We start from the raw sequence: 19,521 nt of genomic DNA, 5'->3' as shown, positions 1-19,521 counted from the left end.
CTTCTTACTCTGTAGTTGAGATGGCTCTGGATACATGTCTACATAGCGCTGTGAATAATAGGATGGACCACTTATCCTCCTTCAAGGCTGACTGGGGCATTAAGAGCTCTTATACGCGCGCTCTGCCGCTCAGCGTTGCAGCCAAGGTGCGGGGCTTCGAGAGATGGCATTAAAGTGGGGGTTGTTATCTTCATACCATGGGAGCGCTCTACTCAGAAAATGTATGGCGCTGCGGCCATAGGATGGGGCAAAATGACCCAGCCTTGTACCAAGCACTGCCTGGGCCTCTCTGCTTTTAGCCTCCTCTTTAAATCAGGAGCAGAAATGGCGCACGACGCTCCAACCACCTGTATGTGTCTCCATTTTTTCACCCCTTAGTCCATCCAGCTGTCTGTCCAAGTACTTGCCCATCAGCTCATCCATCCATCTGTCCATCCGTCCATCTGTCCTTCTGACTGTCTATCCGTTAGTCAATCCATCCAGAGCAACATGACCCAATCCCATAGTCAGTCTGTCCTTAAGTTAACTTGCTATCCTTCGAACTATGCAATAGGTCCTTTTCCAATAAGGAAGATTTCCGAGGTGAGTGATTGACAGGTAATTGCCATTGCTGAGGAAAACTATGTGTGTGTTTGCTTGAAAGTCAGTCAGGGTATGTGAAAAGCCTAGATGTATGGGGGGGTGTTTCCAGAGTACGTGAGAGCAGAATGAGGCCTCAGTGACTGCACTTGCATATTAAAGTATGTAAGGGCAAATAATGCTTGAGTGACTGCACTGGCTGGAACCTGATAGACGGGAACCAGGTGATGAGTGACATCATGCGCTTGAAGTGAGAATGTTTTGCTGAGAGAGTGGATGTTGTGAGGAGCCTGAGAATAGCACAATAGGAGATGTGTTGGGTTCCAGCAACACTTAGGGCCTAATCACAAGTCTGGCTGTCTGAGGACTGCCAGACTCACGGGGGTGCGGAGCTGGCGGTCCAACCATCGCCGCACCGGTGGTCCATCCGCCCCATTACAAGTTGAACTGTCGAGCCGCCATTGCACCACCGCTAGGAAACCGCAGTTCAACCATGTGCATGGAGATGCATGCAGGGGGCACAATATATGCCACCCTGAGTACATGCACTCCGGTTCCTGCATGGCATGGACCTTACAGTCCATGCCGTGCAAGAACTTTTTTTGGCGTTCCCAGTGTGGTGCCCATTTTCAGAGGCACCGCCGTGGGACTGCCAAAAACAGCCTGCCGAACATGAAGAAACTCATAATTTTTGGCAGTGCGTTAGCGGGCTGCCGGCATGACTGTCTACTCCCACACCGGCAAACTTGTAATCGGGCCCTCAGTAGGTGATACATGGGGAATCACCACAGTAGGACTATAAACATTGGTAGGTAATAAGGGGCTAGACAAGGGTAGAAGCTGCCTAAAACCATACATGCAGCGAAGACTAATCCTTACCCCCTACTCAAGGAGAATTGATTTCCCTCTATTTCTGTGTATCCATGAGACCAGGGTTTGAGTTAATAGTTGAATGCTCGTCATGCCATTCATTTACTGATCAGTAATATGGACGGGATAGAATAACTGATTAGATATGGCATTGGTCTCCCGTCTAAAATACGGGAAAGGGTAATGCTTAATCATACCAGAAAACATTTGTCATTCAATTGACTTTATTAGTCTATATCAATTGTTGTTTTAGAGGATGTGCATTACATCTTAATAATGTTTTCTTCAAATATGGGCACATCTGTGAAAAATAAAATCTTTTTTTTATTTTGTATCATATATGCTTAAGAAATTACAAATGTGCTGCCTTTAGTCTACCAATAATCATATAACGTTTCCTTCCAAGTCATCAATTCATGCCTATGTTCAAAAGGCCAAGAGACCAGCTGCTTCTTCCGGAATAAATAACCTTACAAACGTTTCTGGCCCTTTCAGCTTCTTGGTCTTACAACTTGTTTTACCATACATTTGGACACCACATTTTGCATATGGAAGTTAATGTTTCGGGGCTCTCCTTTGTTTTGAGTGTGCGTCATCAGGACACAGATTTTAGAGTCGCTCATACTGGCATACGAAGCTCCAATTATCGAAATACATCTATAAAAAAGTAGAAAAACTCATGGACAAACATGCAGTAATAAAAGAAAGCCTTGCGTGCATAGCTACTAACAATCAATGATATACTCATATAGTTCCCAAATTAACTATTCATTCACTGTACTTGAAAAATCAACATATTTTATGTGCCTATCACATTTTTTAAGTGCTATGTTCAATGTTTCTTGTCAATTGATACCTATACCATTATTTACATGATGCTAATTAATTACTCCCTGTATCAAGTTGTTTAAAAAGAATTCGCTTTAGAGGTTTTTTTAAAATTACCATTTCATCATTATTTACATAATATTCATCTTCCAGTTGTTATACATTTATATTATTTAGTAATAATCTATACAATTGACCAATGATTGTTTTAACACCAGTGTTTATAGTTAACAATTCTTTCATATAAGTTCTTTTTTACCTTCCTAAATAAGATAACTAATGCGCTACCCCCAACTGAGAGATTAATTAGGGCACTTCATTGCCACTTGCCAAAGGGTGTTCGTTTCCAAATCACACTTAAATTCGTGATTACTAATTTCTTCACCTCTGAAGTATTAATTTTACATTTCCACTGTACTGGCAAAGGGCTATTCAGTTTAATCATACCTATTGTTCCATGAATGAAGGTTTATTCTCGCCATGCAGGTGTCATAATAATACCGAATTTCATCAATGTACAATAAAGCTATAACTGACTCAGTGTATTCTGTTATCTTTTGACTTGTTAAGGAGTCACTGAATCATCCCACCCTTTCTCTCTTATGCTTCTGTTTTTACAGGCTTATATTATTATTATTATTATGATTATATTATTATCATTGCTGCTTGTAGAGCGCAATGTTTACACTATTACGGAGTGTCCCCGTGCTGAGTTTCATTCGAGGCTAAAATTATACTTATGGAAAAAGTGGACGGTGTATAGCTAGGGAGAGAGAGATTTTTCCTAAACAACCAAGATTTAAGCTGTTTCCTAAAGGCTGATTCTGCAGTCTCCAGTCTTAGGTGCAAAGGTAAAGAATTCCACCGCTTGGCTGCCAGGTGCCTAAAGGAGATGCCCCCAAAGCGTTTTCTGTTGAATTTTGGATTGCAGACCAATCCAGTTCCAGCCGATCTCAGACAACTCATGGGCTGGTAGCAGTGTATCATTGGGCGGAGATACTTCGTGCCCTTGCCCTGTAATATTCTATGGACATAGCCCAAGGCTTTAAAGGAGATCCTCTCCTCAATAGGGAGCCAGTGGAGAGTCCTCAGGGCACTACCTGCTGGTGAAAATCTAGGGATATTTAACAGCATCCGAGCTGCCGCTTTTTGCACCAGTTGGAGCATATGTATGCTCCTCTTCCATGCCCCCAGATAGAGAACATTGCAATAATCTAATCTAGAGTTCACCAGAGCCTGGCCCGCTGTCTTTTTTGGCAGGGCCCGGGATGAGCCCTAGAATTGCTTTCAGCATTTTTTGATATGGTTTACAAATGTTGTCTGTTGTAGAGAGCACTATATACCATACCCCACAGAGTGGGCTTCATATCAGTCCTTGCTCATTATTAGATAGCTTAGTTATAAATCTCACTTCCCTGGTCTTTATTTAACTTCTTTCCTCCCTATTCAGTGTCTGTCCACTCCTGGGGAATAGCTTGTTAACACTTTCTTTTGATTGGAAAATTGGTGTCCTTCCACTGCTGACGTCATGAAACAACTTTTCAAAATTTGGTGTAATGTTTCTTGTTTGACGTCTTGCTTTTTAAAGCGCCATTTCACTTTTTGCCTTGCTTCCCCTGTATAACTCAGTCTCATCCTTCCAACCCTCCTACCCATGCTGCTCTGCGGTGCACTAGCAGCCGGATGGCAGCCTTGATGATGCTCTTGATGTTGCCCCGCTTCAATTTCCTGGCTTTGCCAGTGCTGGATGTTTTTAAAACGTTCACTAAACCAGCTGATATAAATTATATCAGTCCCAGGATGCTTCCACCTTATCGATTCCAAAGTTAATCAATTTCAGCCATATTTCTTCCTTAATCTTCATTTTATTTCACATTTTGTTGAATTGTAAAACATGTTGATTCCAATTTTCAAGTGCGTGTATAATGCCCATTAGCCTCTGATACGGCATGTCAAAATACCCAGTTGCACAGTTGATACGAATAATTTGACCCAATGCATTTTTTTAAAACGTGCCACATTGGCAAAGGCAATAACAGCAACAGCCCTGTTAAAAATACAGAAAACACATTTTTTCTATGATATCAGGATGGCTGCCTCCATGTTGCGTAATGCAATATATATCGCACAATCACACTGCATATTGTGTCGCACAAAGCGGGGGCCATCTTGAATGTGGAGAAAGCTGTGCTTTCTATTCTTTCAAAGTGGCTGAAGTGATGTTCGATGCAATGTTGCGACACATGTTGCCTCACACACAGAGGCCATCTTTAAAGTATAGGAAACTATGGAAGACAATGTCATCTGTACTTTTAACCTGGACCATCACTGGTTTTGACTTTGTCAATGGCAGAGCATTTTAAGAACCACCGGCACTAGCAGAGCCAATAAAATCGCCCACACAGCATTGGCAAAGCGCGACTGATAAGCTTCGCCAAGGCTTGATTCTATATTACTGGCAAGAGACTATCCAGCCTGTGTAAAGGAAAGGAAAAACAGCCAGGTATTTTTTGTTTCAACTTGAAATCTGGCCAGTTTTTCTATTGCTAAACTGATAAGACGCCATTGGCCTTTTGTAACTCTTTGGGTGGGAAATTTTGGATCAACCCTGGATTTTATATTTAAAAAAAATTGAAGCACATACGATCATCTGGTCCTTCCAAGCCTTCCAAATACTCACAATACATGTACCATTACAGAAAGCAGGCTATGCAAAAATAAAGGACATGTTCACTGCTGGAATAGCTTAAGTAGATTCACTAGTAAACAGGTGCAGCCATGCATCAGTGATGTTCACTTTAAACTGTTTGAAAACCAGAGGTAATTCCTAAGATGTTATTTATGTAACAACTCATCCCTGCAGATTACTGTATGTAGCCAGACAAGGAGAGCACTTGGATAGAGGATCATTTAACACAGATCAAGTATAAAGTACTAACATCAATTATAGTAAGTCACAATGTGGATAAAGACAGTTCTGAAAATAATTTGCAATGGTGCACAATACAAAAATTCAAATCAAGCAAAAGGACTGATATTTAGAGAAAAGATTAATGAGTTCACACTGCTGGATGAAGGAGGAATTCGATGGGGCTAATCTGATTTGTGAATAGAATTGGTTCACATATGAGTATAATATCTACAAAATTGGTGTTTGATACAAAATAAGGAGCTTATAATGGCATCTGAAAAAAGAAAATTACATCCTTTTAAATAAAGTTTGATCTTTAATTGAAGTCTATACCAGTATATGCTGAGAAAGCTTAAGAAGGTTCTCTTTTGTTTTCAAAAGGCAACACATGTAGCACCGAAATTAAATTTTACTTAAATAATTAATGCTTAATCATAGGTGTGCTTATATGGGTACATAAGAATTTAATTTGCCTCTGCGGCCAGCACACTTGTGTTTGAAAAGGTTTCAGCGTGATCAGCATACATAAGAAGGAACTACAGTCATTTTTTATCAGAACTGATATAACACCCAATGGTCAGAGAACACAAAGATGACAGATGTAAACTCATGGTTTTAAAGACAATGAGTGGGTTATCCTAATTAAGAATTGATGGAATAGAGCATTTGGCCAACACCTGCATGAAGCGGATAAACCTTAATCACCACAGACAAAAGTGATAATTAAATTGAATGCTCTTTGCAATTAGAATGAATATGTAAAAATAATACTTGAGAGGTGAAAAATAAGCAAACAATAATTTATGCCTTTTGGTAAATTGGATTGAAGTATCTAAATTAATCGTTCAGTAGCCAATGTACAAAGGAAAAGAATAACGTATATAAATAGAGAATAATAAATAATGCTCCATAAACCAGTCCAGAGAGAATTGACGACTTATAGTTCATAAAGTTTACCAATTGTATGGTATATTACTATACAGAGTACATTTATAACACCTGATTAATGAATATTATGTAAATACCAACAAATACAAATGAACAGAGAACTTTAAAGCCAGTTTATTCCAAACAAATAGATACAGACATTAATTGATCAACAAACATTATTTAAATAATGCTTTAGATATAATTTGATAATGATCATTGAAATCAGCATATAAATGGGATACAGGAATACAAAATCGTGGTGGATCAAGTATAATAGATTAATCGGTAATTTGGGGACTATACAACACTTTGTTAGTAGTTGGGCACACACGCTTCAATTTTATCATAAAATGTTTGTCCATGTGTCTTTTTGAATTTTATTGTAGATGTATTAGGTTAAGTGACATTTCAAATGCCTGTATGGACGGCTCTGATATTTATGTCCTGTTGACAGAAAATCACAGCTAAAGTCCCAAAACATCGACTTCCACATACCATAAGGGACATCTACTACTAATGTATAATTTAAGAAGCTGTAGGCCCAAGGACCTCGAATGCCCTCCCAAGGCTGTGAGGGCATTTACCCCATAGAAACGTCTTGTTGGCATTTTTTTTTTTTACATATGTACGTATTTATGATCTGGAAAGAAATCTAATATTATTGATATATTTAGGCAGCACCTTTATAGTTCTCATATTTAATACAAAATAAACCGATTTCCCCATGTGGTGTGTGCTCATATATGAAAAAAAGTATTGAGGTCCAGGCCCTCTAAAACAACAATTGATTAGTACTGATTACGTAAATTAAATGAGAAAATGTGTCTATTATAATTAGGTATTTTAGCAGGATAGAACACTAATAAAGAGATTGCAGGAAGAAAGAATGAATCCTGCCCCGGTGTGAACCATGGACCCTCTCGAGTTAAATCTCATTTGCTGAGCATCGGAGGGCCACATTGGCCAACTTGAAGGAGAAGATCAATGTGATTGTCCTGCACAAATGCAGGATGTGGTGCATTTGTTAATGATAATATATTGCTAACACCTGTAGCCAGAGAAGTGATTATCCACTCCATATCTGGGATACGGGTGGTGAAAGATGTGAACATGGCATTCAACCTGCAATTTAGGAGTATTTTCTTTTGGGTAAACTGCATTAGGGAATCGCCTCTTCTGTACACGTCAGCACAGGCATTCTGAAATTCTACTTTAGTGCCATACAGGAGTCCAAGGAACAAGCTCCTCCATTTCCCTCCATCCAAACATCCATGCATGTATCCAACCATCCATCCTTACATCCAACTATCTATCCTTACATCCAACCATCCATCCTTACATCCAAACCTCCAACCTTATACCGATCATTCCTTCACTTCAACCAAACCATCAATCCAGCCACTCACCCATCCACCTCCCATTCCACAGTCCTCCTGCCTGTTCCTTTGTGTGCCCATCTCTACACCCATTACATTTTTCTGAAAGTCATAGCAGTGGGAGTTTACTTGCTCCAGAAGTTTACTTGACCAGAAGTGAAAAGAGGTAATGCACTTCAGATCAGGTTAATTCGCAGGAAGCGATAAGGCAAGGATGTTTGTCAGGACCAATGAATGAGAAGGGGAGATCTAAATCTTGAGAAAGAAAGTGGATTTTGGGTGTGAATCCTTGAAAATGATGACACCTATTGGAGGAATCATAAACCCCACATGAGACTCTAAACTGCCAAATTCAAATTTCAAGCAAAAAACATCTTTCAAATGGATGACAGCGTTTAAAGGTCAAAGTTTGAGGAGAGTGTTGTTCTGAGGTACAACAGGGCCCGTGCACAAGTCTCCTTTTTAATTACACATTTTGAACTTGACAACTTATTCTAAACTGTGACTTTTTACTTTTTACATACCTCACACTTACACAATAGCATACTTAGAAATGATTTTGCATGCAGCTCATTTATTAGTAGGCATATTATCAATCTGTTTGTACACTCTGTCCAAGGCACATTAAGTGCGATGCCCGTGCATTTAGTTGTCCTGTTGGAGACAGCTCTGAGTCTGAAGACAAACAATTACATTGGCACTGCACCTTTGACACTGCAATAGCGTACCATGCTTTTTATTACTAAACCACCTCTGAGCTACATTCTGTAGAGGTGCACTTTGGCTGAGTTTATCCCTGAACGCAGTCCCTGAGTTGCAGCCCCGCTGACTCTAGCATTCATCCTGCTGAGGCCAGATCGGCTTCCTGATACATAATACACATGTATGGGTGGTTGGGTTGTCCCAAGAGATCAGGCAGAGGGTATTCCCACTATGCTCTTGATAGTGTATATAGAATTAGGATAGGAGTAGAAATATAATAATAATCGCACTGTAAAGATATAATGGTTGAACTGTTTATCTTTTTCACCATTCTTGTAATACTGGTTGCAATACTATTTTATTCTACTAAAAATTTCAGCTCTTGCGTTTTACACAAGAATACAAGTGCTTCAATAAATGTTTAAAAATCCATTTTGTATCATTCTTATGTCTCCCTTGGGCGTGCCTGTGTAACAACGACTTCCTTGGGGAATTAAAGTGGTCATGTTCTGAGGTTGCAGATACTATCTGGTACCCTGGTAAGGCTAGGATCCAGATGTGGCACTGTGAGCAAGATAGGAATTAGGCCAACATACTCTGATGACATGTATGGATTCATTCCCCACATTCTGATGGTCATGATGCCCAGAGACACAGTCCTACTTAATTCATTGGAACTGTATGACAGTGTGAGATGGTGAAATTAAATAGTGTACTGTACTGTATGTGATCTGTGACATTCAACCAAGTGATGGATAGCAAGAGAGAAACGCTTTAAATTAAACAGTGCGCCTAAAGCTCCCAACAGTGAGCATACATCATTGCAATGCAATATTAGATTTATCTACCAAGTGTCAACCAATTGGATACGTTTGTTGAACAGCAGTGTCGCCAATAACTTTGCATCACCTTTGGTGTTCTAATAGTCAACAATTCATTCATCAGGCATTGATTTCTCCTTGCTGTATATATACACCAAATCATTCACCTACCATCACCAATCATCCACATGTAACTTAAGCTGGCAGTACTGTAGATAAACGAAAACTGATCTCTGTTTTTGTTCCCTTCTTTCCCTTCTCCTTTCTTTTTCTATTTCTTTCACTGTCACTGCCACTCTTTTTCTCACTGTTTCTCATTTTACTTTCCATCCTTTTATCTGCATTCTTTTTATTCATACTACCTTTTGCTTGTTTCCACGTATTATGGGATGTCTGTGTCTTTATTTCCCTCTCACTATTATTCTGTTTACTGTCTTTTCTTTGTCTGAACTACTTCATCGCACAATCTATACTTGTTTCCCACATTCCTCTCTTCATTTACATTTTTTCTTCTTCTGTCTGCAACTTATTTTACATTAAATTACATTTGCTTCTTTCTCGCCCTGTTTTTTATCCCCATTTCTTTGTTGTTCTATTTATTTTTGTTCTTTCTTTTTATTGGTTCGCTCTTTCTTTGCTTTTTGTGTTTATTTTTCTCTCTGTATTTTGATATACTTTTATTTCCTTTAATTCATTATATTGTCGTTAAATTCATCTTGTTGCCTTCCTTTCTTCTCTCTGTCTTTCTATTGCCCATTTCACTTTCTGTCTTTCTTTACTGTTCTTTTACTTCTCCTCCTAATCATGCATATTCTCATGTCTTTAATTTATCTCTGTTTTCTCGCTCTCTTTTTATGTTAATTTCTTTAACTTCTGGGTTTTTTCATGTTTATTCCCATATTTCTGTTTTTCACTTTTTCTTTTTACCTTCTAACTTTTCCTGTTTTCCACCTTCTGCATTCCTCCCATCTTTTCCTCCACAGGAGAAAGGGTCTACGTTCCTGCAACTTGGCTCTTCCACCGAACAACAGCTTCAGGTCATCTTTGAGGTCCTTGAAGAGTATGACTGGACAGCCTTTGCCGTTATAACTACCCTCTTTCCAGGCTATGAGGACTTTGTGGATTACATTGAGTTACTGACTGACAGCAGCTTTATTGGCTGGGAGAACCGTGGTGTTCTGACTCTAAACCTCACGGATGACCCTAGCAGCTCCCGCCTGAAGCGCCAGCTCCGTGAAATCGCTGTTCAAGTGCGCCTACTCTACTGCTCGCGGGATGAGGCAGATGGAGTATTCCGGGCTGCACGCGAGGCAGGCCTCACTGGCCCAGGCTACATCTGGTTCATGGTTGGCACCAACCTGGGTGGCACAGACTACATGCCGGAACATTTGCCTGTGGGGCTCTTTACTGTGTTGTCTGAGGGCTGGAAGGATGACCTCAGGCACAGGGTACAAAATGGCGTTGCCATCATTGCTAAGGGAGCCGAAGCACTGTTCAAAGACTATGGATTTATCCCGGAATTTAACAATGACTGCCGGGCTCCCAACTTGAGCCAGATCAATGATAACCTCCACAGGTAAGTCATGCTATGTCTTTCATTTAGGTACAGGGGCGTGGGCACTACAGGGAAGGGGGATATCGAATGAGGTATAATGGCAATTCTCTCCTCCTCAAAAAAAGCATTGGCAAAGCCAATATGCCTGGCGTTGGCTGCCCACCTCTTGGCTTTCTCACTGCCTCTTTTGTTTTTTCATGTTTTTTCTGCTCTTTATTGTTGGGGAATCTGTGGGGCCCTCAGCAATCTAAAAAAGAGCATTGGCTAAAAGACAAAATATATTTTTGGTCTCATAAAATGCACACTGCCAGTAGTCCCTGGCACTGAAGTGAACTTTTTTGTGTGTGGTTGTGCTCCTTGTGAAAGGGCAGCATGCCATCACTTACCATGAAGTTAGCCAATAGCTGAAGTGGACTGATCCACTGCCATATGATATATGCTGTAATGTACAGAAGACAAATGAGAATAACACAATATAACAGACCAATGGTTAAAGAGGGCAGACTTAAAGGCCCTATAAGTAAGCAAAGTATATATTTTACATACATTTTTAGTAAAAGTCAAAAGGTCTTTGCTAACGCCAGATCTAAAAATAGAATTGTAAAACTCGGTCTTTCAAATACACTCCAGACAAGCTGACTCAGAGACCCTTATGCAGGTGTCTCATTCTAGCCTTCTCATCCTTCAATGTGGTATTCACATCTTTATCTTGCAAGTGTTCTCTTCATCTAGACTTCTATGTCCTCCACTTGTATTACTACCCTAGTACCATTCCAGACAGAAATGTTATCCCCACTTCCAAAATCATCTTCCAAAACAACCTGCTAAAACACGAGAGCTTTTCATCTCATCACTTCTTGCCCTACAGCCCAAGTCTCTTGGACAATAAAAAAGTATTAGTACTCCGTGGACCGGTATATAGTTGAAGTATTTTCTTGACCACCATATAGTTTCTTTGATTTACTGTATATTTCTTCCTTTCTTTTTCACTGCATACATTTTATTTACCATTCATTATTTATTTTTCATTCATTCTGGTTTTCTTCCTTTATACTCCTCATGTTTCTTTAGTGCATTTTAATGGTTTTCTGTAGTGTTCTTGCTTTTCCAGTTCATCAAGCTCATGTTTATTGACACTTTCAAAATGATAGCTGAATTAATGAATACAAATAAAACAATGAAAATACAAATTGTGAAAGACATCTACACACCCTTCCTCAGTAGGTAGTCCAGAGCATATTTGTTTGTGGTGTAGCTGACCACATGCCCCACCCCACCCTCCATCCTCTCACATTCTCCCAGCTCTTTTTTAATTATTTTTTTTATACTAAGAAACAGTAATAACACCAGGGTTGTCTATGGCTATTCAAGATTCGCCGGGGCTTAGTCAATGAGATTCAGGCGTTGTGAATCTCAACTTTTCCAACTAAAAAGGAAGTGGGCTGCATGGCGGAGGTGTAAAATAACTAAGATTAGTGATGGATTATTTCCACATGGAACAGGCAACTTAATAGAGCGAGCCGAGCCAGAGCTGAGCAACAAATCTAGCTGAACAACGGCTAGAGCTTGGCACTGGGAGTCAATGCACAAGCCGAGCTTTGCGAAAGTAAATGGTGCAACCTCTTTAAAGTTTAATTTTTTTTTGTTTCTGAAACATGCGGAAGTATTTCACCGTGGTACATCAGATTCATATAACTGCATAGACAGACATTTATTAAAAGTGACAATTGCCTTAGTGATCTAAGACAAAAGTCAGTAATCATGTAAACTCTAAATGTGGCTATATTATTATTATTATAGATGAAGCAACATTATAGTGTATTAAAGCGAACGTAAGAGGTGCTTTAATATATATATATATTCACATATATATATGTACAGTGCTTTAATATATATATATATATATATATGTCATCCCAAAGGTGCCCTTGCAATAGAGACGCACTCCTCCAGCCGGTGATTTATCACAAACCTTTTTATTATTTCAGAACAGGCATTTTCATTCCAAATTCTTTCATCCCCCAGCCTGACACGTTTCAAAGCTTCATGCTTTTTCTTCAGAGGCTTTTTGACTGCAAGTGGTATTTTGGCTCCCACAGTTCCCTGCGTTGTCAACTTTTATTGGCCTCCGGTGTGCCTGCTTCAGTGCTTAATACTATTGCACGCCGGAACTTGTGGTTCAGCTCAAAATTAATTAATAAACTCCAGTGCTTTTCGTGCAGTTCAAAAACAATTCAAGGATCATTAAAACCCTCCAGTGGGCTTCAGAAAGCAAAGTCCTGTTCTATAATTAGAAACCAACTGCGCCGATCAAGTTTCCCCAAACAGTTCAGGAAAATCGGACCCTTTTCAAATCCGAAGGGTGGTGCGTTTCTCTCACGGCTGGGTTAGCCGTGTATTTAGTCATTCCAAAGGTGCCCTTGCAATAGAGACGCACTCCTCCAGCCGGTGATTTATCACAAACCTTTTTATTATTTCAGAACTATATATATATATATATACACATATATATATTCACTGAAAAAACCATAGGTTTCACACATGTTATAGTTAGCTGGACATTTTACTGATAAAAAACCAATGAAATTCCCCCGTTATAGTTACTGTAGGCAACTATAACTCACGCGACCGCAATCCTCTGCTGATGCTAATACTGTATTTAGACACTTATTTGCCCATATCTTCTTCCATTAAATTTTAGCTATACATATATTACAAATATTTTTTTTTCATAAAGACACATATGTCATCAGCAGAGGATTACGGTCGCGTGAGTTATAGTTGCCTACAGTAACTATAACGGGGGAATTTCATTGGTTTTTTATCAGTAAAATGTCCAGCTAACTATAACATGTGTGAAACCTATGGTTTTTTCAGTGAATTAGCAAGGTTTTTTAAATGCTATTTCCTAACTATAACGTGTGTGAAACCTATGGTTTTTTCAGTGAATTTGTACGGTTTTTTAAATGCTAAGTTACTTTACGCCATTTGTGGCGTGCGCGCCCACTTAACGCAGTTCGTTCCGTGCACGGTTTTTATCAACTTTAATAAGCCCTGTACATTTGGTGGCCTTCGGCCACCAAAAGCACAGGGGGTGAGGTCAATGTGGATAGTGTTTTTTTTATTTCGATTTTATAATTTCATGTTGCCAAAATTACGTTTTTTTTCTCTATTAATAAGCCCTGCACATTTGGTGGCCTGCGGCCACCAAAAGCACAGGGGGTGGGGTAAGTGTGGATAGTGTTTTTTTTATTTTTATTTTTTTACCGTAAGCGTACGGTAAGCTTACGGTAAGCGTACGGTAAGCGTACGGTAAGCGTACCCCGCGAAATTGCCGAAAAAAAAATAAAACCGTTTTTGCTCTTGGGGGATGTTTGGGGACTCCCTCAACATGACTATGTGGGAGGGAGTTGTCAAAACAGCCCCGTAACATGTTTTTGGCCATCATGTTTGATAAACAACACTCAGTGCGAGAGACAAAATGGCGGACGCCGCTTCCTGGTTTCGGCCGATTCGAATGTTTACTAAGATCTAAGAGCCAATCAGAATCACGCTCGCGCACGCCACCGTAAGCTTACGGTAAGCGTACGGTAAGCGTACGGTAAGCGTACCGTAAGCGGGCTCAGATATATATATTGATTTAAAGGCTATTTTCTCAGAATCTACTGAACAGATTTACACCAAACCTACAAAAGGCACTTCCTTGACCTAGGGACTACCTCTCTGCCAAATTTCTAGTAATTCTGTTCAGCCGTTCGGGCTGTAGCTCGTTCTAAAGGTCCTATGGAAAAATGCATGGGAAAAACGCGTTTTGGGACCCCCCTTTTATCTCAGCCCCCGCTTGACGAATCCCCCCAAGACTTTCAGGGTAGGAGCGGAGCGTAGCGCCCCACCTATTTTGAGAAATTCGCGAGGATTCGTCGACCGGCGCCAAAGTTATTCAAAATAGAATGTTGAGGTTTTCCTATGGAAACGTGGTCCTAACTATAACTACCTACTGGCGACCGCCAGTAGGTAATGTATATATATGTATATATGTGTGTGCATATATATATATATATATATATATATATATATATATATATATATATATATATATATATAAAATATATATTATCTCTTGGCGGTAGCCAGTAGATAGTTATAGTTAGGACCGTGTTTCCATAGGAAATCCTCAACATTCTATTTGGAATAACTTTGGTGCCGATTGACGAATCCTCGCGAAATTTTCAAAATAGGTGGGGCGCTCTGCTCCGCTCCTTCCCTGAAAGTCTCGGGGGGATTCGTCAAGCGGGGGCTGAGAAAAAGGGGGGGTCCCAAAACGCGTTTTCCCCATGCATTTTTCCATAGGACCTTTAGTCCCAGCTACAGCCCGAACGGCTGAACAGAATTACTTGAAATTTGGCAGAGAGGTAGTCCTCAGGTCAGGGATGTGCCTTTTGCAGGTCTGGTGTAAATCTGTTCAGTATTTCCTGAGAAAATAGCATTTAAAAGCATATATATATCTATAAGCGCGCACCGTGCGCGAGCGCGAGCGCGAGCGCGAGCGCGAGCGCGATTCTGATTGGTTGTTAGATCTTAGTAAACATTCGAATCGGTCGAAACCAGGAAGTGTCGGCCGCCATTTTGTCTCTCGCAGTCTGAGGGGGTGAAAAACAAAGGTGGAGAACGTGAAAAGGGGGCAGGGTGGACAATTCCTGACCCCCTAGCCGTTGTCAGGGGGTCCCAGACGGACCCCCAAGGGCCAAAATTTCTTTTAATTTTTGTTCGAAAAATCGCGGAGTGCGCGTAGCGTGCGCGTATGGTAGAAACGGAAAAATTCCGCGAAATGCGTAACGTGGGCGTGCGGTGCCCACAGCGCGCGCACGGTGAAAAACCTTAAAAAAATAAAAATAAATACATAACTTAGCATTTAAAAAAACGTACAAATTCACTGAAAAAAACATAGGTTTCACACACGTTATAGTTAGGAATTAGCATTTAAAAAACCTTGCAAATTCACTTAAAAAACCATAGGTTTCACCCATGTTATAGTTAGCTGGACATTTCACTCGTGAAAAACCATTGAAATTCCCCCGTTATAGTTAGTGCAGGCAACTATAACTCACGCGACTGCAATCCTCTGCTGATGACGTACGCGTACGGTACGCGCACGGTGAAAAACCTTAAAAAAAAAAAAAATACATAACTTAGCATTTAAAAAACCGTACAAATTCACTGAAAAAAACATAGGTTTCACACACGTTATAGTTAGGAATTAGCATTTAAAAAACCTTGCAAATTCACTTAAAAAAACCATAGGTTTCACACATGTTATAGTTAGCTGGACATTTCACTCGTGAAAAACCATTGAAATTCCCCCGTTATAGTTAGTGCAGGCAACTATAACTCACGCGACCGCAATCCTCTGCTGATGACGTCAGATATTACATCACTGATGACATATGTGTCTTTCTGAAAAAAAAATATTTGTAATATATGTATAGCTAAAAATGAATGGAAGAAGACATGGGTAAATAGGTGTCTAAATACAGTGATGTAATATCTGACGTCATCAGCAGAGGATTGCGGTCGCGTGAGTTATAGTTGCCTGCACTAACTATAACGGGGGAATTTCACTGGTTTTTCACGAGTGAAATGTCCAGCTAACAACATGTGTGAAACCTATGGTTTTTTAAGTGTATATATATATATATATATATATATATACATATATATATTCACTGAAAAAACCATAGGTTTCACACATGTTATAGTTAGCGGAAATTTTACTGATAAAAAACCAGTGAAATTCCCCCGTTATAGTTAGTGCAGGCAACTATAACTCACGCGACCGCAATCCTCTGCTGATGCTAATACTGTATTTAGACACTTATTTGCCCATGTCTTCTTCCATACATTTTTAGCTATACATATATTACAAATATTTTTTTTTCATAAAGACACATATGTCATCAGCAGAAGATTGCGGTCGCGTGAGTTATAGTTGCCTGCACTAACTATAACGGGGGAATTTCACTGGTTTTTTATCAGTAAAATTTCCGCTAACTATAACATGTGTGAAACCTATGGTTTTTTCAGTGAATTTGCAAGGTTTTTTAAATGCTAATTCCTAACTATAACGTGTGTGAAACCTATGGTTTTTTCTGTGAATTTGTACGGTTTTTTAAATGCTAAGTTACTTTACGCCATTCGTGGCGTGCACGCCCACTTAACGCAGTTCGTTCCATGCGCGCACACAGTAAGCACGCGGTGCTTACTGTGCTTACGGTGCTTATAAGCCATGCACAAATGGTGCCCTTCGGGCACCATTTGCACACGGGGTGGAGAGAGTGTGGATAATTTTTTCTTTGATTATTTTTGTTAAAAATATTGTGTTTTTTCATACCTCTGATAAGCCCTGCACATTTGGTGGCCTGAGGCCACCAAAAGCACAGGGGGTGGGGAGAGTGTGGATAGTGTTTTTTTTTTTTACATTTTTTACCGTACGCGTACGGTAAGCGTAATCGGCGAAATTAGCGAAAAAATAAAAATGGCTTTTTTGGTCTTGGGGGGTCTTGGGGGACTCCCTCATCATGGCTATGTGTGTGTGAGCTGTCAAAACAGCTCCTTTACATGTGTATTGGTTTTATTTAACAACCTAACTCTCAGTGCGAGAGAGAAAATGGCGGCCGCCGCTTCCTGGTTTCGGCCGATTCGAATGTTTACTAAGATCTAAGAGCCAATCAGAATCGCGCTCGCGCACGCCACCGTACGCGTACGGTAAGCTTACGGTAAGCGTACCGTAAGCTGGCTCAGATATATATATTGATTTAAAGGCTATTTTCTCAGAATCTACTGAACAGATTTACACCAAACCTACAAAAGGCACTTCCTTGACCTGAGGACTACCTCTCTGCCAAATTTCAAGTAATTCTGTTCAGCCGTTCGGGCTGTAGCCCTGTCTAAAGGTCCTATGGAAAAATGCATGGGAAAAACGCGTTTTGGGACCCCCCTTTTATCTCAGCCCCCGCTTGACGAATCCTCCCGAGACTTTCAGGGTAGGAGCGGAGCGTAGCGCCCCACCTATTTTGAGAAATTCGCGAGGATTCGTCGACCGGTGCCAAAGTTATTCAAAATAGAATGTTGCGGATTTCCTATGGAAAAGGGGTCCTAACTATAACTACCTACTGGCGACCGCCAGTAGGTAATATATATATATATATATATATATATAATATAATATGTTATTGCTGAATCGCAACCTAGTAAGAATCTATTAATCTCCTATGTACAGATTTTGGAAAATATGTATTCACTGCATGATGTAGTTGATGACTCCCTTTCTGACACGCAAGATGAACTCCGTTCCATGGGTATTAATAGTAGTAGTGTAGCTGTGAGTCCTTTTTGCCCCGCGATCTACTTTTGTTGCTATGATGCCCAGAGACGCAATTGACGTTTTTAGTGATCGTATGGTTGAAGACCTAAAGGGATTGAATAGATCTAATGCACTTAATCAGAAGCGGAGGAGTTATGCTGGGATCCAGAACTCCACGCTTATGCGCAAAATTAATAATCATGGGAACATCATTGTAAATAAGGCTGACAAAGGGGGTAATGTTGTTTTATGGCCCCGTGATGTCTATATCACGGAGGCAGAAAGGCAACTCTCTGTGTTATAGGAAGGCCTCCTTTAATGAATTAAATAAAGTCAAAGATTTGGTTCACAAGCAGCTGGCCCATTGGAAAAGGGTAGGTCTCATTAGCAAAAAAGAATTTTGTTTTCTGAAAAACGACCATCCTATTACACCCACTCTATATTTGTTACCTAAAGTTCATAAGGGTGTACTTCCTATACCCGGGCGGCCTATTATTTCAGCCCAGAATGGGTTACTTGAACCCATTTCTAAATATGTTGACTTTTTTTTTGCATGATTATATGGAGGCACTACCCTCGTACGTTAGAGACACAGGTCATTTTCTCACTAAATTGAAGGGGGTCTCCTGGAGTCCAGATTATTATTTTATTGGGATGGATATCTGTTCTCTCTATACCTCTATAGATCATCAGGATGGTTTACATGCTATTCAGCATTATCTCTCTAACAGGGATATCAAATTTAATGAACACAGTAAGATGTTGTTGAAAATTATTAAATTGTGCCTGTATAACAATTTTTTCCTTTTTAATAATGAAGTTTTCCAGCAGTTACGTGGCGTGGCGATGGGAGCATGCTTCTTCCCCAGTTACGCGTGTTTACACGTGGGCTGGTGGGAGGACTATGTTCTGGATCGCGCTATATTTAATGCTGATTGCCTAGGATCAGGTATAGTTCATATGTGGCGTTTCATAGACGATGTATTCATAATATGGCATGGGTCTAAAGAAACTGCTGAAGATTTTTTGTTTAGCATTAATATAAATGTGCTCAATTTGGAATTTACAGCTACCATTAGCAATGAGAAAGTCCAGATTATACAGGAAAACTACTGCGGGTAACTCAATTCTCCATGCCTCTAGTGCTCATCCCCGACATCTTATCAAGAGCATTCCCTACGGGGAATTTTTAAGAATCCAAAGAATTTGCAGCAATGATATTGATCTTAATATTTGTCTCAATGAATCATTTCAAAGATTTTTGGCCAGAGGTTATAAAGAAAGTGATCTTAAAGACACTTTGAGCAAAATGATTTTAAACACCAAAGAATCCATACAGACCTCTAATATGGAAATTTCTATTTCTAATAGAGTTAATACTCCTAAAGGGGAAGATATTGAAGTTAGACTGATTACGACTTACAATTGTTATGAAAAAAAGATCAGAAACATTCTGAAGTCTAACTGGCCTATATTAAGAACTGATATTACTCTGGCTCCACTCCTTGGTGAGGTTCCATCTATTACTTTTAGGAGGGCACCCTCTATGAGGGATGCTCTTTTCAAAACTAGTCCTGAAGTCGTTAAAA

The 19,521-nt window shown here is 39.9% G+C and overlaps 1 protein-coding gene across 1 annotated transcript in view; it reads left to right on the top strand.

Moving 5' to 3' along the window:
* Nucleotides 1-19,521, top strand: part of GRIN2D (glutamate ionotropic receptor NMDA type subunit 2D) — a 1,598,839-nt gene that overhangs the window by 599,258 nt on the left and 980,060 nt on the right. Inside the window, exon 3 of the mRNA XM_085616462.1 lies at nt 10,001-10,593. Within this exon, the coding sequence (XP_085472588.1) occupies nt 10,001-10,593 (593 nt within the window). The remainder of the gene's footprint in view (nt 1-10,000; nt 10,594-19,521) is intronic.

The sequence above is a fragment of the Triturus cristatus genome, chromosome 7, assembly GCF_964204655.1.
Source record: "Triturus cristatus chromosome 7, aTriCri1.1, whole genome shotgun sequence".
Lineage (NCBI taxonomy): Eukaryota > Metazoa > Chordata > Amphibia > Caudata > Salamandridae > Triturus > Triturus cristatus.
The sequence above is the reverse complement of the archived record's forward strand: the minus strand, read 5'-3'. Positions and strand labels throughout refer to the sequence as shown.